The sequence below is a fragment of the Pristis pectinata genome, chromosome 4 (genome assembly GCF_009764475.1).
Source record: "Pristis pectinata isolate sPriPec2 chromosome 4, sPriPec2.1.pri, whole genome shotgun sequence".
Lineage (NCBI taxonomy): Eukaryota > Metazoa > Chordata > Chondrichthyes > Rhinopristiformes > Pristidae > Pristis > Pristis pectinata.
The window spans coordinates 25,650,856-25,676,319 of NC_067408.1; the positions used below are offsets into that span (position 1 = coordinate 25,650,856).

Below are 25,464 nucleotides of genomic sequence, written 5' to 3' on the forward strand. Positions count from 1 at the left end.
ATAAGACATCTTTATCAGTCACATGTACATTGAAACACAATGAAATGTATTTTTTTTTGCGTAGAGTGTTCTGGGGGCAGTCTGCAAGGGTCGCCATGCTTCAGGCGCCAACATAGCATGCCCACAACTTCTTAACTCGTACGTCTTTGGAATGTGGGAGGAAAGCGGAGCACCCGGAGGAAGCCCACGCAGACACGGGGAGAACGTACAAACTCCTTACAGACAGCGGCAGGAATTGAACCCAGGTCACTGGCCCTGTAATAGTGTTATGCTAACCGCTACACTACCGTGCCTGAATGAGGATGTCTAGATACCACCTGTATAGCAGAATCCCATAGAATCTCTCCATTTAAACAGTAGCTTGCTTTTCATTCTCCTACCAAAAAATAACAAATATTTCCCAATATGGTATTCCATCAACCAAATTTTTGCCCACTCACTTAACCTATCCATATCTCTTTGGCAGACTCTGTGTTTTCCTCCCAACTATCTTTGTACTGTCAGCAAATTTGGCTATAATACCTGCTGTCTCTTCATCTAAGTCACTGTGTATAGTTGAGGCCCCACCAGTAAAAATTATCCATTTATCCTGATTCTATTCTCTATTATTTAGCTTATCTTCTATCTATGCTAACACACCTGGTGTCGCGAGTTTTTGACTTGTGTAGCATCTTACTGAATGCCTTTTGGAAATATAACTACGCCACTTCTACTGGTTCCCCTTTATCGACCCTGCTGTTTACATCTGCAAAGAACTCTTGATAAATTGTAAACCACAATTGCCTTTTAGTAAAAGAGTATTGACTCTGATTAATTGTATTATGATTTCTCTTAAAACCTTGTTACTTCCTGTTCCTGTACTATACTGTTCTATGTTCTAAAGATTCCAGCATTCCCCAATGAGACATATTAAGGTATTGGCCTTTAATCATCTGCTTTCTGTTTCCATCCTTTTTTTGAATATGGATGTTGCATTTGCAAAATATAATTACTGTTGTAATCAAGGTGAGATTTTATATTTGTTTAAAATTAAGTGAATATGATCAGTTTAAAAGGGGAGACTGGCAAGCAGGCCAGTGAAGAATGTGAACTGTCAGATGTCGGCAGTTTGGGGCTCTGCCTGATGCAGAAATGAGGCAAGGGTTTTGCCTTGCTTGATACTTAAGGTGACAGGAATTTGTGAAACCATTTTTAAAATTTGTTGCAGGAAGCAGCACCTGATTGTGAGGACGTTTCTGTTATGAGCATAGAGAACTGTCTGTGCTCTGTTCTGTGAGAGTGGATTGTTGGTCCAGTGGAGAGGGGGCCTGGCAAATCACTGCCATTTCAAGTGATATAGGTGCTTGTTCCAGTTCCTGGCAGCAGAAACTAACGAGTAGAAAATGCTGGATGATTGGATGGTGTGTAAGGGGCAGGGGGTGGGGAAATAGGGATGGATTAGGGTTCATTTTAGGAGTTTTAACTGAGGTCCGTGCATGTTTTTGGTCAAGGACCAGAAACTTAAAAAAAATTTTGGCTCTGTAGTCTTGAAGTTAGAAATTCTTAAGGGCAGCATGATTCATTAGAAATCATTGACATCAATTTTAACCGGTGTGTATTAATTTTGATAGAAAACCCCTTGTGTGCCATGTGGGGGAATGTAATAGACACAATCTCAGGTGACATGTATGAAGTGAGGGATACAATATTTAATTCTGATCTCTAGAATCCTGATTACTAGGCTCCTGAATATTGCTATACTATAGGTAGGTCTTGGGAAGTAAGATGCTTGTGTTCCTCAGGGAAGTGACACCAATTACCAACCAAGAGGACTATCTGAGGAAGAGCTTAAACTTGTGATAATCATGGAGTGGAAAGTGGTTTTGAAAAGGGAAGTGTGTGAAAGTGAATTTTTAGTAAATTGGATTGCTATAAAAAGAGCTTGGGAATTAACTACCTCTATCATCTCAAAGGGTTATTTAGTACAAATGGAGACAATTAATGGGCTGGATTTTCTGTCCAATGGCTACCCAATGGTTTGAAATTGATCTAAATATTATAAAAGGAAACTCTCATAGGGAACAGAGAATAGTTTGTGCTGTAGAATGGAAATTGGTTCCATGAAACATTTGAATGAGGTATGCCTGCATATCAGTGCATAATTGCTAGAAGTTTCCTTGCTCAGTAATTGCAGAGCAATCACTGCAAAGTTTGTCAGCAGCTAGATTGAGGGGTTGGAATAAAGACAGAAAGGCGTCTATTAATATGTAGTCATTTTGTTACTGAAAGAACTCTCTTTGAAGACATTTTTCTTTCTGTTTGTGATCATTTCAATGATTATTAGAGTGACACAGAAGTGGCTGAACAGACACAATAGCAGTATATGTTACTAATCACTTGTATCACAACATGTGCATTTTATAAAAATATAACAGCAGTTTTTAAATACTGAAGTCTAATAATATTGGCTTAAGCGTTCATGAACAAAAAGGCTAGGTTAAGTACACTGGAACCAGTTTAAAGAAATTCTGAATTGAAACTAGCATCTCTCAAAGAATGCCTGGACATTGTGTGAGCTTGACTATATTGGAGGGTGGAATCCCTGCTGGATCTGACCTGCTGCCTGTGGTCCCTGAATGTATCAGCTTACCTAGGCTGGATGCAGGTGACTGATTGATTATACTGACCCTCCATATGTGGGAACATCTAGTGAGGCCTCAGTGGCATACCGACAGCCCTTAACAGGTGATGTGTTTGGGAGCAGTGCTGCTCTGACATTGAATACTTTGAAACACACACATTATGACACATCAAGACTAAGAAAAAAATAAAATATTAAAACAAAAAATGGGGGGGGGGGGGGGGGGGGGAGAATTCTCTTTTCCTAATCTCCTGGCTGGGTATCTCCTTCCAAATGAAACATCGAACAGTACAGCACAGCAACAGGCCCTTCAGCCCACCATGTCTGCACTGAACAAGGTGCCAAACTAAACTAATCCCATCTGCCTGCATGTGGCGTGTATCCTCTGATTCTCTGCCTGTTCATGTGCCTGTCTAAATATCTCTTAACTGTTGCTTTCCAATCTGCTTCTGCCACCTGGCATAGCAATGCATTCCAGGCACATCATGGAAACCAGCCTCCCCTCCATGGATTCTGTCTATACCTCTCACTGCCCTGGTGAAGCAGCCAGCATAGTCAAAGACCCCACCCACCCGGGTCATTCTTTCTTCTCCCCTCTCCCATCAGGCAGAAGATACAGGATCCTGAGGGCACGTACCACCAGGCTCAAGGACAGCTTCTATGCCACAGTGATAAGACTATTGAACAGTTCCCTTATATGATGAGATGGACTATGACCTCACGATCTGCCTTGTAACCTTGCACCTTATTGTCTACCTGCACTGCACTTTCTCTGTAGCTGTGACACTTTACTCTGTACTGTTATTGTTTTTACCCTGTACTACCTCAATTGCACTGAGTGATGAATTGATCTGTATGAACAGTATGAAAGACAAGTTTTTCACTGTACCTCGGTACAAGTGACAATAATAAACCAATACCAACAGCAATACTACCCTCTGCGGTTTTGTTTTTGAAGAAAGTGCCTCGTAAATCTCCTTTTAAATTTCCCTCTCTTGCCTTAGACCTATCCCCACTAGTTTTTGGAATTTCCACCCTGGGGAAAAGACCCTATCTACCCTTGTCTCTGCCTTTTATATTTTTATACTTCTATCAGGCCGTCCCCCAGCCTTTGATGTTCCAGAGTAATCAGTCCAAGATTTTCCAACCACCTCTTATAGCTAATACTCTTTAATCCAGGCAATAGCTTGGTGAACCTCTTCTGTACCTTCTCCAAAGCCTCCACATTCTTCCTCTTGTGTGGTAGCCAGAACTGCACACAGTAGTCCAAGTGTGGCCTCACCAAAGTTTTATACAGCTGTAACATTACTTCCCAACATTTATACTCAATGTTCCAACTGATGAAGACAGGTATGCTGTATGCATTCTTTACTACCCTATCAACTTGTGTCGCCAATTTCAGAGAACTATAGATTTGCACGCCAAGATCCCTCTATACATTAACGCTCCTAAGGATATCGCCATTTACTGTGTAGTTTCCTCTTGCATTTGACCTCCCAAAATGCAACACCTCAGACTTGTCAGAGTTAATCTCCATTTGCCATTTCTCAGCCCAAATTTCTCCTTGTTGTATCCTTTGACAACCTTCCTCGCTATCCCCAATTCCACCAAGTTTCATGTCATCTGCAAACTTACGAATCAGACTACCTACATTTTCATCAAAATCATTAACATATATTACAAACAACGGAGGTCCCAGCATTGACCCTTGCAGAACACCACAGATCACAGACCTCCAGTCAATACGGCCCTCTACCATACCCACTGATAGAAGAATAGAGACATTGATCCTATTCTTTTAATCTTATACTGGCGTTGGATTTCCCAGCATAATCGTAGGGAATTCCAGCCTGACAGGGCTGTGACAGAGCGATGTGAGAGATGCAATGACATTTATTCTGCAGTATGTCCTGAGGCTGGACCAGGTCTGCATAAATCTGGGATCCATGGGGAAGCACCAGAATGCCAGTGTTTCTCTTTGAAATTGCAACCAGCACAATTCAAACCAGTCTTCAGAAAGTGCTTTACTACTATGAATTTCTTTTTGATAATGATATATATTTTGTTTCGCATATGTAAATGGAACTTTAGCTGTTGTCCATTTTATAATTAAAAACAAACAAAGTGCACATCAAACAAAAATCACTTGTCAGTTTTCTTAAAACTTCTGTGTAAAATATGCCTGCCTTCCAGGCCCATTTTCAGTATAACATGTTTGCAGAACCTTGTGGTAATCCTTTTGAGGTCACACAGGTGGCATGGAGTAAATAAATGCTGCTGTAACTACCCTTCAAGCTACAACTTTTACTCTTTGCTTTCTGAGTTTCTTTATTGCTTGTTTCATATTTAAACTGCTTTTCTAAAGGGAGGAAATTTGCATTGAATCATAATTAACTAATTCAATAGTAGCAGTGATAGCATATCCATAGAATGGTGCCGTGTGGAGTACAAGGGGTGCATTCCTGCAGAAGGACAAGTTAGTGGCTGATCTCCAAGTAGGCTTATTGGACAGCTCTTTCAAAGACACAATGGCTTCTTCCTTTGCTCCATAATACTCTGAAACTGTCAAACAGCATTTTTGCAGCTGTGAACATATTTATTCAAATAGTCAATATGATGAATCAGTCTGAAATGCCAAGACGGAATTAATTCACCTTTGTAGCTGGGAAAGAAAGCTTGCATATATTTCCTGCTTTGACTGCAACTAGTAATCTGAGTGCAAATTCCATTAGAGTGTTTTTTTTTGAGTTCTTTGCAAAATCATTTGTATTATCGCTGACTACAAAATCTACATGGTGGAGTATTTTGCAATAAATATTTGACTTTACCAGTAGTTTTTAATCTGCTGTACTGGTTACATCAATTTCAACTGTATTCTGCTGATTTAAAACAATAGTAATAGAGTGGATTTCAGTTTGATATTTATATTATTTCCTTTCAACACTGGTGACCATTTGGTCCATCATATACATGCCAGCTCTCAGAGCAATCCCATTCCACCACATATTTCTGTGTAACCTACTCTCTCACACAAGCCTACTGCTGCCCTATCCCCAAATATCTGTCTAGCCATCCATGCTTGGAGTGATTTACAGTGACCAATTAACCTAACGATCGGTACATCTTTGGAACGTGAGAGGAAACTGAAGCACTTGGGGGAAACCTACACAGTCATAGTCAACGCATTTGGATCTGCTAGGAATATCGGACCTCTTGTTAATTTGGAGTTGTTTAACCACCAGCTGGGAGAAAATAGCCTTTTTCCTTATCTGTCTAAAATGTGCTTAGACCCAGATCACTGATGAGATGACTGTATTCTGCAACAGCTAAAAATGTTCTTGCATCACATTGGTTATATGGTTTGTTCTAGGGAGTCTGTAGCTGTAGTGTTGGACAGATTAGTTGCAGGGATGAGAGCAGCCGGAATTGTTGATTTCAGTCAATGGATTGTTATGCTAAATTATACAGCGAGGTTTACTGTCTAAACTAATCTTCCCTTGCAGTCAAATTAAGGGTCACAGAATGAAAGGCATTTAGCTTTTTTTTTACTTTCAATGTATGTATTTTGGCGTAGTCCATATTCTGTGACAGTTCTATATGACCTCTAAAAGAACCATGCGAGGTAGTTTTTTTCAAAATGCACTAGGTTTTCACATTATTAAGAACTGTATTAGTTTGCACAATTCACTGCATCAAAAATCATAACAACTAAATTGGAATAATTTTATTATAATTAATTACCTATCATTTTTGTTTATCAATACGGGGTATTGCGATTTCAAGTATGATTTTACACAATGTATTTTGTCTTTTTTCTGATTCATGTACTCTGTATTTTCTATGTGGAATTAATAAATATTGTAAGAAAAAAATCATTGATTCCTTTTTTATTGAGACTAAACGAGATGCACAAATGCTTAATCAAGGGTTTAACGCAAGAATTACTGCAGAAACCATGAAGGGTGGACGTGCTTGAATCTTGACTCAAAGCATTCATTTTCAATGATAAAATGGTCCTTTTATTTATTTAGGAGGGTAAAAGTCAGACACAGTTTTTTACTATTACCCATTAAGATTTATTAAAACGAGCTTTATATTTAACCTTTGATAGTTTGTAGAATGGTGGTTTTTGTTTTGAAGTTGTTAACTTTGTCTAAACTAAATTTCATTCCAGGCCTTTGGGTTTATGACACGTGTGGCTTTACAAGCAGAGAAAATGAATCATCACCCTGAATGGTTCAATGTATACCATAAGGTAATGTGAATAATGGTGAGTTTCACAGTAAGATGTAGAACATTCATTCAACCTGCAGCAACATATAACTCACTATTTTCTAAGCCAATTACGAATCTCTAGTGATGCTTGTGCAAGCACACCATGTTTCCTCAGCACACCAAAGAAGTGTGATCATTATCTGTACATTTGGGTATTAAACTTGTAAGGTACTACAAGTCCTTACTAGTGTATACTCAGACATTGTTGTTTTGTTAATGTGTTACAGCTAGTTGGCTCTGGATCTTTCCTTTGATCCTCTTGTGCCGTTCTATGTAACAGACATCAAAGAGACTTAACCATTAGTAGCACTGTAAGCAACAGCATTTTGTGAGTTTAATGCTGTTTTCAGCTCAACCAGACCATTGTCAATTTAAATTGAGACCAGAGCAAATGCTGTAGTTGTTACACCACAACAAACTGTAACCTTCCCCCACCAACACTCATCCCTCAGAATTTCCTCTTCTCCTCCCCTGTCTCCAACTACCATCACAGAGATAACATTGTGCTTCTTCAATCCTTTACTGGCTGGTACAGGTTGTCATGTAATTAGTTTCCCCAGTGTTTTGTTTTGTTATCTAGCGTGTTAACTCAATAGATCTAGCATTGTTCTTATTCTGAGTACAAGATGTAAGGAATTCTGCAACAGAAACAAAACAGCTGAAACGTGCAAGGTCAGGCAGCATGTAGAAAGAAAGAAAAATGTTATGTCATCGAGCATAGCCCTTCATAGCTGGAACATATTGCAGATGAACAGCAAATGAAAAGCAACAGGTAAAATAGAGTGGGGAGAAATGCAGAGAAAAGTTATGCTTTGAAATTGTGAAGGAGAAATGAGAGTAGCAAGAGGAGTAAAACAAAATATGAGAAATTAATAGTAAAAGGCAGAAGAAAGGGAAGATCTTGCGTTTGTTTAGCATCATTCATGAGCTTGGGGGCATCCTAAGATATCTTGAAACCAATGAAGTATATTGTCGTTACAAAGTAACAGCGGGTCTCAAACGTGAAATGTTAATTTTGTTTCCCTTATCCACAGATACTTAGTGTTGCCAGCATTTTCTGCTCTTTGTTTTGGATTTCCAGTATCTGATGTTTGTTTATATTTTCATTTGCGGTTGCAGTGGTTTTCCTAGAGAGCACATCAACCAATTTCTGCATATTTACAAATGACAATGTGATATTGACCAGATAATCTGGAGGAATTATGCTGGTTGAAGGACAAATAGCACCCTAGAAACTTGGTATCAACTCCCTGCTCTTGGAGATGATGGCACATAATTTTATACATCTAGCTGAGGCAGAGGTAGCATTGGTTTATTGTCTTATCCAACAGAGCAGCAATCCATCAAACAAGCAACTACTCCTTCACTACTCCCATGAAATGTCCACCTAGATCTTGTGCTTGGGGTTCGAAGTACTTGAACTTTGAGGACTCAGTTTTTTTGTCACTGAATCACCTTGACAATATGGTTGAGTCATACCACTGTCTTCAACCATGGGAGATTTATGTGATGTCATAGAATTATGTTCAATTGAATTATCCTAACAATATTTATGTATACTCGTTCTGCAATCCTTTTGTTCCTTGCTACAATCTGGGGGGAATGGTTTTGAAGAACTTATGGCTGGGACATTATGAAGTGTTGCCCTGTGAAACAAATCAGAAATGCTGCTGTCTTCAGGTGGAGCAGGACATGAGGGGAGAATTCAATACAAAATGTATACCTCTAGACCTAAAGAAAACGGTAAATTGAAAATACTAACAGTGGAGAGGTGTGTTGTGGCTGTCCCTCTTGACATTTTGAAATTGTTGTATATCTCAAATGAAAATACCTTGCATCTAACTAGCAGTAAAAGCAAACATCAGTTTTGATTTGGATCTATGCTTTTGCTCATAAATGCTGTGATAGGATGCAACTTTGTACCAATTATTATGTTTCCCTATGCCCAGTTTTGAATCTTAATCAGGATTTTGGAACCATGGAGAGAGAACCAATGATGCATGCATGGTCCTGAGAGGAATTCAGAGTAATTTTCTTGAAGGCTGTGTGACATTAAGTAATCTGATGCAAGGGAAGTTTTTCAAATAAAATTATATTGTCTAATGAAAAGAAAATAAATTATATCTGTGTTCACAAATATTGCTAGAAAGAGGCATCTTGCACAACAATTTGTAACCATTTCCATGTCAGTCAGGAAAGTGAGCTAGATAGGAATTGGGTGTAAAATGAACTTGGGAGATATGGACAGAAACGAGGGAAGCTCAAAACTGGGCAAGGGTTGAACTGTCAGGAAAGGTTGGAATGGGAGAGGGGGAAAGCAATAGTAAAAGCTGGTTTGTTTTGTTGACTAAAGAACAAATCTTGTCAAGAACACTGGGAGAAATTCCTTGCTCTTTTACTCGTCCCACTGAGTTTTTTTTTACATTTGCCTGAACAAGCAGCCAAGTGCTCTGCCAGAAATTGGTACCTCTGACAATATGGCACTTCATCAAAACTGCACTGAAATCAGTTCAGAACATTTGTTCAAGTTTTGAATTGGGACTTAAACGCATAACCTTTTGATTTGGACTATAGATATTTGTGGATGCATATTGGAGCCAAAAAAAAACTGTAATCACAAATTGGTGTATTTAGAATAAAGAAACAATCTTTTTATTATAAATGTTGATTGAACATTACGGTTGTTCCTTTATTTCTGGAGAAAATTGTCATATTTTCACAGCAGCCCTTGCTTAACTGTATATGTATTCATTAGGAAAAGAATGAATACATTTCTCCACTGTAGAAATTCCCGTCATTTTTTTTTGGAAGAGAGCCTTCTAGTCTCTGCTTGTAGTAAAAACCTCAATAACATTTCACCAGCCTTCTGTTTTATCTTCTGATCTAATAATTGCAAAATCTTGCGTGGGATTATACAAAGCATCTGCTCCAGTTCGGTAAAAACAAGTGAGTCGGGGCCAGAAAGGAGATTCTGAAATTAGTTTGCCTGCTTCTTTAATTAAAGTGGAATGGTGACTCAATCTTGCTTTTTTTTCCCCTTTCTCCTCCAGGTTCAGATCACTCTTCTAACACATGACTGTGGTGGTCTCTCCAAAAAAGATGTCAAACTGGCAAAGTTCATCGAACAAGCAGCTGCTTCACTAAATTAGTTATTTTTTTAAATGCCTTTTTTCTTTTGGGGGAGAAAATGGGTTTGCATAAAATGTAATGCGTTTAAGCTCATGGTGAAGATATTAAACATTCAGAATGAGGCCAATAATGGAATGTGTGATCCCTACTTCAAATCGACTATTTCTTCAAAAATTAAGGTCATGATTGCTAAAAGGAGAAATGTAGTGAAGAGTAAGTTATTTTAGAACTCTGAACCCCTCAGATCACGAACATTACTTTTAATAAATCTACAATTTGAATGCAGCAGCGTAAAATGATTAGACTTGTACCTGGAATGTTGCTGAGGAAGTACTCGCATGTTATAAAAACATTAAATGCTGGAAACACTCAGCAGATTAGGCAGCATCTGAAGAAAGAGAAACCGAGTCAATGTTTCAGGTCAGGGATGCTTCATCCAACTTTGTTTCTCTTTTCACAGATGCAGTCCGACCTGCTGCATGTTTTCCACATTTTGTGTTTTCATTTCAGATTTCCAGAATCTGCTGTTTTTTATTGATTTTGTTTTGTTTACTCATGTGTTATATCCATTGGGTTTGGTTTGTACAATACTGGGAATAATAAAGACCAAATAGAATATCTGTTGATGTTGGGTGCATTTCCTTCAATATAAGTAAGATGTTAAGAACTGCAAGTCTGTACATTTTCTTGCATTTATCACAATGTTGCTGTACCATATCCCTATATAACTAAAACTTGTATCATTCAGATTTCACTCAGTGCTTTAGATAGCATCAGGGGACAGGAGAAGATCATTTGGTCCCTGAGCCTGCTCCTCCATTCAATTAAATCATGGGTAATTCCTGAACTTGTGTTTGCTTTGCTGCCTGGACATGTTATCATTGGGTTCTCAGGATTCCATCTATATCATCTTAAATATACAGTATAGACTCAATGCATCATACCCACATGGAGGGGGAAAGCAACGAGGATCTCCCAAGTGATGAAATTTCTTCTCTTCTCAGTCCTAACTAGCTGACCCCATGGGACTTTGCCCAAGTTCTAGATTTTCCACTTTTGGCAAACAGTCTTTCAGCGTCTGTCCTTCCAAGCCCCCTCGGTCTTATGTTTAATAAAATTGCTTCTCATTGTTTTAAGCTCCAATGATTATAGGCATATACTAATTCCTATAAATCTCTGTGCAGAACTAAATTTTCATTGGAATGTCTCCAATGCAAGTGTATCCTTGGATACAGAGATCAAAACTGCACTCTGTTCTCCAGCTGTGGTCTCAACAAAGCCTTCTATAGTTTCAGTGAGCCTACCTTGTATGCCAGCCATTTGTAATAAAAGCCTAAATGCAATTTGCCTTCCTGATTACCTGCTGTACTTGTCTGTTAACTGTGTTTCATGTACAAATCCTTCTGATCACTGTTTAATATTAAATGAAAAAACTCAATGTATCCACATTTTACTGCATCCATTTTGCAACTCCAGAGTCTTTAACCTGTACTGCAGAGGCAGTTTTATGCTTTAATTCTATTTTTTTACTTCCCAAATTATCACTTTTATTAACAATTACAATTTGGTCCTTGTTCTGCCTAACTGTAAAATGGGAACTGAATTGCAGTGTTGTCTCCTGTCACCATCTGTTCTTGACACCTTTTGTGCAGCACTGTGAAAGATGAATTAAAGTATTAAATCAATTTGCCCAGTAGGTTAGGGGAGCTTGGAAGATGCCACAACAGAGCAGCAAACTGATTCTGCCTCCATTTCAAGGAACCCCCAATTTCCTCTCATTATCAATTTACAGATGCTACAAAATATTTTAATTGAAGAAAATATTGGTGGATATTTTATCCTCCTATTTTGTAACCAGATAAGAAGACTCACTTCTTAAACCACATTATGACCAAAATTCTTCTTAAAATAAAAAAACAAAATTGAAAACTCCTAGCATGCATCAGTTGCAGAGCCATTGAAAGCACCCTGCTGCTGATGTTTGCATTTGCCCAATGGTACTTGGAAGGCTGAACTTGCAGGATGAAAGTAGATAAAATCTATTTGGTAAAGGCCTGGATAATGGCAGGGTTTTAGTAACATGTTCTGGTTCCTCATATAACTAGATTAAGTCCCACAAACAAAACAATTGAACTATGGAAAGATGGCCTTAGCTTTGCTGTTAGTCAAAATTCTTGAGTTTTTAAAAATATTTTGTATGTCCCAGCAAGGAAATTGGTGATGGAACTTGGCTGGCAGCTTCAGGACTTCCATATTTGTGAGGAGTTCAAAACTCAATAGTATTTGTTGTGGGTAAATGCTGGCAGTTTGCCACTGATCTGCCAGCAGTTTCCTAGTAAGTTTTGAGCTATGTCTATGTAGCAAAGCAAAAAAAAACCCAATGAAGTTAAGATAGAAATTAGATAAAGGAAGAAGCTGGTAGGAGGGGAATAATGTGTTGACTTGCTGTGGTGAATTGTGATGGCTGTTGCCAAGGATCTGGAGGGAACTTTCAGTGTTCAGCTGCTTCCAGGTAAGGAAGTCCCAGGATGATAATCACTGGCTGCAGGTCTGAGACGTGCACAATGATGGGCATGGCAAATAAATCACTTGGCTCTTCCCCTAGTCTTCACAATGAAGTCCAACAAGTGGGGCTCATTTGTGCCGATATTTCCTCGGATTGGAATATTGTTCCCATTATATTGTTTGAGGTTTCTGAGGCTGGAGATTAGTAGGACAAAGTAAGTTTTTACTTATTTTGGTATCTTCAATTATTTGGTATTGTAATGTATTTTTAATTTTTAAAAGTTTTTAAGTAACTTAATCATTTAAAGCAATCTTAATAATTTGTAAATTCTTCTGAGTGTTACAAAGCTTGACAGCTTTGCTGAGCTGAAACACCTGTCAATAGCTGTCAGGATATTCTCGGGGTGGGTCTCACTGTTACATTGCCTGAAGATTTCCTGCCGCTGAGACCTCACCACCTTGCTGCCTGGTGCCTAGGTGCAGTGAGTTAGCTCGATCAGCCCTCTGCATCTGGCCCAGTTAAGTGTGGGCAGGCAGGGGCGAAGAGCATTAAGTCCAGGCGCTGGGCTGAATCAAGCCCCTTCAGGCCCATTGAGTAAACCAAAAGGATGGAATTTACCCGCGGGTTCTGTTGATTTAAATAGAAAGTACAAAAGTACAAAAATAAATATTCTGATGGGGTTGAAAGCTTTAGCTGATGTCCTGAACCAGAAGAACAAAGCTCAATATTTATTTATATATCTCTGGCAGGTTTGAAAGCCTGACCTAAATCTACTCCCATTATTACTTTTTAAACAAATAATCCAAACCTTTTTGTTTCATTTAATTTTAGAGCGTTTTGTTTGCATGCTGTGTTTTTTTTTCAGTTAACGGTTGACACAAAAGGAGGTATTCATCATTTAATGACATCCTTAAAAGGCCCAGTAACCATTTTACATTTGGTTATTGAATAGCAGGAATTTCTGCTGCCTTTGTGTATTCTGCTGTATTGTAATATTGACTTAATCCTGCTGAGCTGTGGGTGGCACTGGTTCATCTGAAAATTTAAATGGAATTTACTTGTGAACATGGTAACCAAAATGCAGGGATTATTTATGCCGATGCTACAGTCAGGGACTAGACTACCTCACATACTGCCTTTTCTATATAGTGGTTTAAGGAATGTGCCCTTTAAAAAAAAACGTAAGTCAATGCTGAAAGACTGTTTTTGCAAATATCAGGGAAGTGTAGCTTTAATAAGCTGACCTTGTTTACTGTGATAACATTTGAAATGCAGCTCTCATTAGTGTGTATGATTTCTCAATTGATCAGTTAATTTTAACTCCCAATTTTTTTTAACCTGTCTATGTGAATTTTTTGTGCTAATGTTTACTTAAAGCTCCATAAAATTCTCCACGTAATTACACATTTATTGCTGGAGCTTTTTAAAATATTCCATTTCCTGAAGCTCTTTGTGAAGAGGTAAAAAGAAAATTTGAACTGAAATTGTATTCTGAATACAGGTCATCCCCAGTTTATGGCAGGATTTTGTTCACAATCCAGAAATGCGGCCACGATCTGCGATCCCACATGGCAGAAGATGCCTGCAGCCCCACAGCAGCCAGCAGATCCATTCCATCAGTCTCCCAAAGGCTTATCTGTATGCACGGGCTGTACGTTGGGCATTGATGAGCTGGGGACGATCTCTATGAATAGCAGTATAGATTAATCTTTTCCTGACCTTGCATAAGAAGTGGATCGTTCTGGTGAAGGATTGCAACTAATGGTCATACCTGAAAGCTGTGGGGAAAAGCCAAGTGTGTAGAATTAGGTTAGAAATCATCTGTGCCCTTGAATGTCAGGCACAAGGTGCTAAACATCCTACATCATTATCCCACATTCTGTAATCGTTAACCTGCTGACCTGTTTTAAGATTTTATTTTCATGTTTGCCACTATTGTAACCCAGTTGTTCTGCAATGTTGTGTAGCTAATTTCTTTAATGAAATTATCAACATAATTATCATCTTCAAGGTGCTTTGAACGTGAAAAAGTAGATGGAATACATCCAAGTTGATGCATTTTTGTGTCGGTTTGCCTGTGGACTTTCTTGAGCAAGTTCAGTTATTCCGTGAATAAAAATAATGAGACGTGCTCTTGAACTGCTAAGTGTTGTTCTCTTTGATTATGTAATTATAACAAATGTGAGGTGTTGCACTTTGGGAGGGCAAATGTAAGGGGAAACTACACAGTAAATGGCAGAACCCTTCAAAACATTGATGTACAGAGGGATCTTTGGGTACGTCCATGGCTCCCTAAAAGTGGCAACACAAGTAGATGGGGTGCTAAAGAAGCTGTATGGTATGCTTGCCTTCATCGGTCAGGGTCCCGAGTATAAAAGTCAGCAAGTCACATTGTAGATGTATAAACCTTTGGTTAAGTCACATTTGGAGTATTGTGTGAATTTCTGGTCACTGCATTACAGGAAGGATGTGGAAGCTTTGGAGATGGTGCAGAAGAGCTTCACTCGGATGTTGCCTGCATTGGCAGCTATGAGCTATGAGGAGAGGTTGGACAATCTGGGATTGTTTTCTCTGGAGCATTGGAGGCTGAGGCTCAACCTGATAGAATTATGAGAGGCACAGATAGGGTAGGTAGTCAAACTCTTTTTCCCAGGGCAGAAATGTCACTAGAGGGCACAGCAGTAAGGTGACATGGGGTAAAGTTTAATGGAAATGTGTGAATCAATTTTTTTTTCTTTTTCACAGAGTGGTAGGTGCCTGGAACATACTGCCAGGGGGTGGTGGAAGCTGATGTGATACTGATGTTTGAGAGGTATATAGACTGACACATGAACATAGAGGGATATGGATCATGTACAGGCAAATGAGGTTAGATTAATTTGGCATCATGGTCAGTACAGACATGGTGGGCCTGTTCTTGAGTTCTACTGTTCTATGTTCTATTCATGTGGCACACCAGTAGGCCAGTAATATTGACTTGTTTGTATTTTAGATCTCGTTAGTAACTGATTTTCATTGCACTCAAATGAAAGGGATTTTGTAATTTCAGATGTAGCAATCTACTTTGGTGCACTTGAAGTAGTTCAGTCTTTTTATTTTGATCATATTTTGTATGAATCTGCATTCCTGACATTTAACTACCTGCACATTAAAGTAGTTTTTTTAAGTACTCCAGAATGTGTGAAATATAAAATTATGAAGTGAGCTTTCTTCAAGTAGTTTTTTTCCAGTTACTGTTTATTTCACTCCACATGACAATGTATAGGTACATCTTAAGTATGTCCTTTAGAGCAAGTACAAATATTATCCCTATTAGAGTTACTAAACATATATAATTTTCAGTTTTACCACAGTTTTTTTTTAACAAAATAGGATGTTGATATTTGCATCCAAATATATAAACTTAGCCTGCACTAATTTTCTTCCCATAGCTCACATCTTGTAGATGTATGTGGTCCAGACTTTAGGGCCTTGTTTCTTACTCAAGGTCATAACTTGAGCAATTTGTATTGACGTCATGGTTTAAGTACAAATTAGTTGCTCCCAGGGACTGGTGCATGGGTAGACACTCCTTTGGACTACAGCATAGTTGGAGAATAAGAAGGCATGAGAAGAGGAGAAATTTCAGCAGGAATCCATTTCCAGTGAAGTAACTCTCCTTCCACAACCACACTGCAGAAAGCTGTGGAAAAATTCTAAACTCAGTAAGGTTGTCCTCATTGAAGTATATTATCTGCTGTGGTCTTAACTGCAGTTATAGAGAAGGATATGGACTACTAGAGAAACAAAGGACTGCAGATGCTGGAAACTAGATGAAAAACACTATAATGCTGGAGGAACTTAGCAGGCCAGGCAGCATCCATGGAGAAAAGCAGGTGGTCGAAGTTTCGGGTCAGGACCCTTCTTCAGGTCTGAAGATAGGAAAAGGGGAAGCCCAATATATAGGAGGGAAAAGCAGAGCAGTGATAGGTGGACAAAAGAGGGGAGGTGGGGTGGGCACAGGGTGGTGATAGGTGGATGTAGGTAAGAGATGGTGATAGGCAGGTGCGGGGGAGGAGGGCAGAGCAGATCCATCGGGGGGGATGGGTCAAAGGTAAGAAGGAAAAAAGGGAGAGGCCAGAAAAAAGAGACGCCAGGAAAAGGAAGAAAACAAAAGGCACGGGTGGGTGTGGGGATTACTTAAAGTGGGAGAATTCAATGTTCATGCTGTTAGGATATGGACTACGTTGTGAGTGGCTTTCAAGCTCACTGTGGCAATGAACTATCATGGGTCAGGCTTCTAAGCTGGAGCCTGAGATATTTGCAATATCTAGTAGTCTGAAGTCTATTATTGCATAAGGAAAGTCACCGATATTGTCTTTTCAAAGAAAGCTAATGAGATTTAATTTTCTCTTGCCATGTGCACTCTTGGGCAACATGCATCCCACTGGTGCTGTGCTCTCACCTGAAATGTGACAGAGCAGACAAGTGGTGTGTTGAAACAATCCCAGTACTGGAACCATTCTGGGAGAGCTCCGGAATACGTTGTAGACTGGGTTTGAAGATTAGTGATGGTCTGCCATGTGCAGCATGACCTCGTCATCATGAGGGCTCCACCTTGTCACAACCTATACTACAAGTAGCTTTGGTGCAACAGGGAGGAGTTAATATGGACAGTTTTGTTTTGGTCGGGCTGTGTGTGACCAACTTATCCTGATTCCGCACCAGTGACCAGAATACCAGAAGTCCATAAGCTCCAAACCTTGCTGTCCTTCTGTTGCTGACCTAGTGCTGGGACACAATAGAAAACTGAAAGCCAACACAAAGTGAACAACAATTCGTAGCCCTTCTGCATTTCCTTAGTGCTGTTTTGAATGTGCCTCTACCTGCCATGGAGTGTCCGTGCAGTGCTATCCCAATGGCTATAGCACACATCGTGGAAGGCTGTGAAGTTCAGTGGAGGAGGCAGCAGATAGAGGGACCTCCAAGCAGTTTTGGCTGTATAAAGGCTTTGGATTGTTTCTTGAATGGACAGCTGCAATGTAGGCAGGCTAACTGGCAAGCAAGAGCAATAGCATTGGCAAGCAGAGGTGATATCACAAATTAGTTGTCTTTAGGGAGGTGGGGATGCAGCAGATCAAGAAGAAGGAGGAGATCAGGGTGATGGTAGATCCTAAAAACATGGATGAATTGGAAAATCATGAAGTCAAAGAACTGCTCGTTGTATTGCAAGCAGGTCCTTGTGGTCTCACTCCTGACGTTGATTGCCACAGCTATATTCTTCCTGCTTTCACAGTGTGAGGCTCGAGAGTCTCTGTCTTCCCCTGGAAATAGCACATCTTTCCATTTTTTTTTTATTTCCTCCCCACCCCCAAAAATCTCCAACGTGTTAGTAAAAAACAGAGACCAATCTCTCCCATGAGGAGCGGTCAGACTGAACTTCAGAACACTTGCTAAAATCTACTTCCCCTTGAAATGGCGCAGGCTGGATTTCAGTAATGCAGGGTTGTTTTAAATATGTTAGCAACTCACAAAATTGGTCCCCTGCTGGGGCAATAAGCCAATGAACAGTGCAATTTGTGCTGGCTAATCACAACAATCATGCCATTGAGCTGCCTGTATTGAAAGTAACAAACGACGTGTTAATTGTACATTGTGATCTCCGTGACTATTACAGGAGCTATTCAACTTAACCCCAGGATACTTTACCTTTTTAAAAATAGACAATTTAATCTTGTTTCGGGTAAATGGGATATTTCTGATGTCATTCCTTCTTTTATGATAATGCTTTGTATTTAGTGTACCTTTTTACTTTGTCCTACTATGCTGCATAACTCTTATGACTCTACGATTTGTAGTTATTCAATTGTAATTGTCAGATTAGCTTCTTACCTATAATTAAACAGTTATCCCTTTTCTGAGAATAAAGAAGGTTTGATAGACAGGTAAGAGTCTGTATGACTTTTAATACACGTGGAGATGAAGTGTTTTAAGAATTGTAACGAGTTGTATGTCATAGATTTAGTTGCTTTTCATTTTCTTTTGCATCAGTTTTCCTGGCTTTCATTCCTCCTCCAGTTCTATTAAGCCATTGTCCTAGAGGGTTGTCATATCTATTGGTTGATTTAGAACTCATCATGATCCAGCAGAACATATTTATTGCCACTTCTGTTTGGCAGTATGACCCATTGAAACAGATCTCCCCGAATGTGTGGGTATTTGTGAATCACTGTCTCCAATCCACTTCGAAAACGGATCAATAAGCCATGATGAGAAAAGTCACATCAACCTGAAATATTAACTCTGTACCTCTCTCTACTGCTGCCACTTGACCTGCTGAGTACTTTGAGCATTTTCTGTTTTTATTATAGAAGGTGTCACTATCATTTTTGTTGTGGGTCTTATTAATAACAGCTGCAATATAAATATACAAATGATTTGAATTTGCATCTTCTGCAGATATCTAATAAGGTTTTCTTGTGGAATTTTACTCTCACAAGTGGTCTGGTTGTTTCTTGTGGTAATTCCTGCCCCTCCTTATAGCTAGATCCAGGACAGTGGCCATTTACATTTCCAGTCTGCTGGTGCCTGACTAACTGTCTGATTTCATTTTAAGAAGCATTATTTTAGGATTTAAATGCTGCATGTTATTCTCAAGATGAGGGTCCAGGAGTGTTAAGAAACTAGTTCTGTAAAATTACTGCCCAGCCCACATTTTTTTCTCTCTATGTTGGTGAGACCAAATGCAGAGTAGGTGACTGCTTTGCTGAGCACCTGTGCTCTGTCTGCCTTTACCTTCTGGAGTTCCTGGTTGCTAGCCATTTTAATTCCCCTCCCCGTTCCCACACCAAGCTGTCTATCCTTGGCCTCCTCTACTGCCAGGGTGAGGCTAAATGTAAATTAGAGGAACAGCGTCTTGTATTCTACCTGGGTAGTTAACAACCTGACAGCATGAACATTAAATTCTCCAACTTCAGGTGAACTGCTCCCCCTCCTAGGTCTATCTATGCAGTAGCAGTCACTCCATCTCGATCCTAGAATGCTCTACTGTACTAAAAATGAATTTAAAATAACCACTTCTGTTCAAGCTTCTCCTGCAGCCCCACACCACTCTTTTATGACTTTCTGTTATATATTGCCCTTACTAAGAAACTACTCAGCTAACACTATTGTTTGATATCAATGTGGCAATTTTACATATATAAAGTTTAAGAGAAACAGAGGACTGCAGATGCTGGAATCTAGATGGAAAAAACAACAAGATGCTGGAGGAACTCAGCAGGCCAGGCAGCATCCGTGGAGAAAAGCAGGCAGTCAACGTTTCGGGTCAGGACCCTTCTTCAGGACTGAAGATAGGAAAAGGGGAAGCCCAATATTTGGGAGGGAAAAGCAGAGCAGTGCTAGGTGAACAAAAGAGGGGAGGCGGGGTGGGCACAAGATGGTGATAGGTAGATGCAGGTAGGAGATGGTGATAGGCAGGTGCGGGGGAGGAGGGGAGAGCAGATCCACTGGGGATGGGTAAAAGGTATAGAGGCAGGTACCCCATGGGGGAGGAGAGGAAAAGGAGAGATAGGAAAAAAAATGGCAAGGAGAAAAAAAGAGAGGCTAGGAAAGGGAGGAAAAGAAGAGGCAGGGTGGTGGGGGGGGGGGGGGAGTTTGGCTTACAAAGTGGGAGAATTTGATGTTCAACCCATTAGGCTGTAAGGTCCCAGGATGGAAAATGAGGCGTTCCTCCAGTCTGCAGAGGACTAACATATCAGTGATAGTGTGGGAGGGGGAATTGGAGTGACTGGCAACGGGGAGATGCAGATCGCAGTTACGGACAGAGTGTAGGCATTCTATGAAATGGTCACCTAGTCTGCGTTTGGTCTCGCCAGTGTAGAGGAGACCACACTTGGAGCACTGAATGCAGTAGACGATATTAAGGGAGGTGCATGTAAATCTCTGTCTCACCTGGAAGGACTGTTTAGGTCCCTGGATGGAGTTAGTGTAGGGGAAGGTATTACACTTATGCCGGGGGCAGTGGAAAGTCCCTGGGGTGGGAGCGGAGTGGGTGGGGAGGGAGGAGTGAACTAGGGAGTCGCAGAAAGGGCGGTCTGTACGAAAGGCAGAAAGGGGTGGGGAGGGAAAGATATGCTTGGTGGTGGGGTCCCGTTGGAGGTGAATGATGTGTTGGATACATAGGTTGGTGGGATGAAATGTAGGGACAAGGGGGACCCTATCCCTGTCGAGTCTGGGAGGGGTGAGGGTGAGAGCAGAGGTGAGGGACATAGCAGAAATGTGGGTGCGAGCTCTCTCTTGACCACAGTAGGAGGGAAGCCATGGTTAGTGAAGAAGTTGGACATCTCTGTCCTGGAGCGGAAAGCCTCATCATGGAAACAGATGCAGCGGAGGTGGAGAAATTGAGAGAAAAGGATAGCATCCTTGCAAATTTAAAGTTTAAATCTTGTAAACTTAATAATTAATGTGAAACTTATTCATCTGTTAAACTCAGTACAAACTTGTCCCTCAGCGCCTCATTCAGGAGTGTGTCAAAATTATAGTATCAAGGCAGATTCTTCAACACAGTTATATAAGCAGTGATGGTATTGGCTGAACCTATCTTCTGGTTCCAAATCTGAGACTTTCTGCAATCTTCAATGGTGTTGGATTGAGGTGATTCTGCAATTTCTCCATGCAGAACCTCTTGCCTTACTGGCACTACCAGGTCTGCTAAAATACCCTACGTATATGAGCCTAAGTCAATCAAGATTGCTTCCTTTCAGTTACAAATGGCTTCATGTCGAACAATTTCAACAATCTTGTTTGCTTTGAAGAACATCTCCAGCCATTCCAATAACAACTGTAGGACTTGGATACTTCATCATAAATGCCATGGTTCCTATTATGGTCAGATTGGATCTGAGTTGCTATCCTGCACTGTACCTGCTTAAAACAATGATAGGTATGTACAAACCTTTATTTCTCCTGTCCTCAACTCTTATCTCAAGTGCCCTTATTTCCTGTCTGCATGCTGAAGTTATCCTACCACCATGAATATACAGTCGCTCAATGTATTTGGTGACTTGGTTATTTCAGGCAGCTTCAATTTTTTTCCATCTCATGAAGATTCCCCTAAGGTTTCTTAGTCTCCAGTGGAGAAGCATGCAGAATGTGCAGAATAATGTGCAAGAAACATACAGAACTAGAGGTCCAATTCATTTGTGTGTGTACATGTGCACAAATGCACATGATCAAGTACATCATGTGCCAATGTTACATTCATTTACACATCCTACAGTAATAAATAATTATCTAGAAATGAAGTATTTGCAGGGTTAGGAGGCAGAATTTGCTGTGGCTCAAGTGACCTGGAACAAAATAGCCTGCAAAGATCACCACCAGCGCTCAGACAAGGCAAGAAAGTAGTTTAAGTCTATGCAATCATAACTTTAGGATTCAGTCACTAGGTAATTTTACAAAAATATATTCTTCCTTGGGATATGGGATTTGTTAGAAAGCTCAGAATTAACTGCAAATCCCCAATTGTCCTTGAGGCAGTGGTGACAAGTTGCTGCCTTGAACTAATGTAGTCCCAAGGATAATGTTTGTTAGTGAGCTTCAGGGTTTTTATCCAGGAATAATGACGGCGATACATTTCCGCATCAAGCTGGCACATGACTTGGAGCAGAAACGATGGCATTTTTTGCCCCTGCTGCCCTTATTGTAGTAGAGGTGCTGTCAAAGAAGCCTTTATAAGTTTCCAAAATATTTCTTGAAGACCACACAAACTGGAGATGCATGGTACCGGCTCCAGGACTAAATCTTCAGGGTGGTGGATTGCAGGTCACTCAGTTGGGTTGCTTTGTCCTGGTTGATGTTAAGCTTTTTGTTCCTTGCAGTCAGTAGGAGGTTTTCTTCCTATGTTTGACCTGATACCATGACACTTGATGAGGAGTAGAACTGATAAGGGGCTCCCAGGATCACTCCTCATCAAGTGTATACCATGGTGTTGTGGGTCTTGCTGGCAGAATAAAATCAAAGAAAATTTCAGCAGGGAAACCATTCTCTATTATGTACATGCTACTTCCATTTCCTAGACCTTGGTTTGCAATCACGTATGTTACAACTCTTCAAATATTTATCCAGATTCTTATTAAACATGTTGAGGGTTTCTGCCTTCACCCTTTCAAGGTGTGAGTTTTAGGCCCCCACATCTCTTTGGATGATTTTTTCCCCTCAACACTTCTATAATCCCTCTACCAACTATCAAACCTGTGTCCCCCTTCTTATTAACATTTGCTGTTCAAGAAAATAAGTCCTCCTTGTCCCCCTCTGCTCAAACCCGTGCCCCCCCCCACCCCGCCCCAAACCTAGTCCTGGCCTTTCATGAACCTTAATTAAATCTCTGCTCTATCTCCTTTCTTCCAAGGAAAGCAACCTTAGACTGATCAGTTTCTACTCTACCCAAGTCTGGTACCATATAGTAATTCTCCTCTGCAGCTCCTCTCATGCTAACACATCCTTCTGAAGGTGTGGTGACCTGAACTGTATACTGCAATCTCCTACTGACTGGAAGCAACATTCAAGGAACTTATCATCCAAAACTGTATAGTGCACACGTTATGTAGTCTAATTAGCATCACCTGCTCTTAGTCTGTGCCTTGACCAAAATGTTAGTTGTCATACTAACTTCAAGGACTTATTGACATGGATTCCAAGATCCCTCTTGTTCTACACTTATTAGAATCTTTTCATTTATCATATTTTTTTCCTTGCTTTGTTCTCCTTCCTTAAGTGCATTTCCTAGCACTTTGCTGGATAGAATTCCATTTGCTATGTTTGTGCCAACCCAACCAGTGCTTCGTTGAATTCTTGTAGCTATAACTTTCTTCCCCATTATTGCAGTTTTGGTGTCACTGGCAAACTTAAATTGTGGCTCCTATATCTTTAAAAAGTGAGGAGCGTAGTACTGAGACCCATGGGCCACCGATGCATACTGTTCTCTGCTCAATGAAACTCCTACTTGCCATATTTTCTATTTTCTCCCACTGATCCAAGTTTAATCCAGCTTGTAATTTTCTGCTTTAACCGGCTTACATTTTCTGATTTTTACTTTACTAATTAATTTGCCACATGAGACTTTGTCAAGCACAGTGTTGACTACATTGAATTTATTACTCTTATTGACTCTCCTTGCTGCCTCCTTAGTGATGCAATTGTTAGTCACATACAATGTTCCTTTAACAAATGCATTCTTAAATCTTACTTCCCTAGCTGCTGTCCTTCAGAATTTATTTTCCCAAGAATTTGCCCATCTTTTGTTGTTAGGCTGAATGGCCTGTAGTTACAAAATCTCTTGCTTTCTTTTTTTAAACAACAGTACCACATTCACATACTCTTGGACCTCCAACTCCATGCCTGTAGTGAAACCAGATTGGGAATTGATAGCCGAAGTGTATACTATTTGTTTCCTTGCTTCTTTTAAGAGCAAGTAACATCCTTTATTAAAGTTACTTGACTCATTTATATGTTCTCCTTCTCTATGTTTATTATTTTTACTACTTGATATTCATTCTCCTTAATAGTGCTTTTCATACCATCACTCTTTCCCTTGCAGACAAATGTAAAGTATTTATTTAGAATTATACATTATTTTCCATATCCATGGTCAAGTTACCATTTCACTGTCTTGTCAGACCTGCTCTTTCCTTTGTTATCCTCCTTCCCTTCACTGAGTTATAAGACAACTTAGGGCTTTTGACCTTGCCTGCTGAAATTTCTTCATGGCCCCTCTTCACCTTTCTGTTTTTGTGAATTTCACTCCTACACCTTTTTCCTTCCCCTAGGCTTCCAGTTTTATTAAACTCTTGGTGTTTTTCATAACCTTAACTTTTAGACTTATTTATCTATATCTGTTTTGTTTGTTCCTTGCATCCATTGGGATCTAGATTTTTGATTTCCCTATTTCTTTTAATGGGAATATATATGGTCTGCACCCTCACTATCTCTGCTTTGCATCCCCCTTATAGCTCTATCACTGATTTACTTGTGATTAGCTATTTCAAGTCCACTTTTGACAAATTCTGCCTTAGCCTAAAGGATTTGGCCATCTCTCATTTTATAAACTTTATTGTCTATTATTTCCTTTTTCCAATTTTTTGCCAAGTCTGACTGAATTACAACTGCTATTTCCAAAAGGTTCCTCCAGTGCCACGTAGAAGGCCTTTGATAAAGTCTTCCGCAAGGGTTTGTTAAACAAATCATTTTGGGTTTGAGAGGCTGTGGTTAGTGGAATGCCATGGGGATCAGTTATTTAGTGTAAAATATCAGGTTTAATGATCATACAAAGTTAGGTGGCAGTGTGATCTGAGAGGAGGATGCAGAAAGGTCTCAGGAGTATAAAGATGGGTTCTGAATGGGCAAGGACATGGCAGATGGAATATATTACTGAAAACTCTGAAATTGCTTTGATAGAAAAAGTATTAAATGGGGTGTTTATAAGTAATGAGTGTTTGGAAGATGTTGATATTCAAATCACTGAAAGTCAGCATGCAGGTAGAGCCAGCAGTTAGAAATGCAACTTGTATGTTGCCCTTAATAGCAAGAGGATTTGAGTTAAAGAATAAAGACCTCTTGTTCTGATTATATACCATGCTGGTGTGATCACATCTGTAATGTTATGTGGAGGTCTGATCTGCCAACTTAGTTTGGATATAATTGTAACGGGGAATGCATCAAATGTTCACCAGATAGATTTCTGGGATAGCAGTAGTCATGGGATAAAAAGTTAAGTAGACTGGACTCTACTGGACGTTCTTCTTCCTGAGCTTAGAAGAATGAAAGGTGATCTCATTGAAATGTATTGAATTCTTATAGGGTTTGATAGGATAGATGTGGGATCGATGTTTCCCCTAGCTGAGTTGTCTAGACTTAGGGTCACAGTCTCAAAATATGAAGTTGGCTATTAAGGATG

The 25,464-nt window shown here is 39.8% G+C and overlaps 2 protein-coding genes across 4 annotated transcripts in view; both read left to right on the forward strand.

Moving 5' to 3' along the window:
- Nucleotides 1-10,644, forward strand: part of LOC127569902 (pterin-4-alpha-carbinolamine dehydratase 2-like) — a 39,107-nt gene extending 28,463 nt beyond the window's left edge. For all 3 annotated transcript variants that reach the window (XM_052014945.1, XM_052014947.1, XM_052014946.1), the window contains 2 exons: nt 6,795-6,875; nt 9,946-10,644. In XM_052014945.1, coding sequence (XP_051870905.1) covers nt 6,795-6,875; nt 9,946-10,044 — 180 coding nt within the window. In that variant the 3' untranslated portion in view covers nt 10,045-10,644. The remainder of the gene's footprint in view (nt 1-6,794; nt 6,876-9,945) is intronic.
- Nucleotides 10,645-12,484: 1,840 nt separating this feature from the next.
- Nucleotides 12,485-25,464, forward strand: part of LOC127569178 (cation channel sperm-associated protein 3-like) — a 34,469-nt gene continuing 21,489 nt past the window's right edge. Inside the window, 2 exon segments of the mRNA XM_052013568.1 lie at nt 12,485-12,536; nt 14,032-14,168. Of these exon segments, the coding sequence (XP_051869528.1) occupies nt 12,485-12,536; nt 14,032-14,168 (189 nt within the window).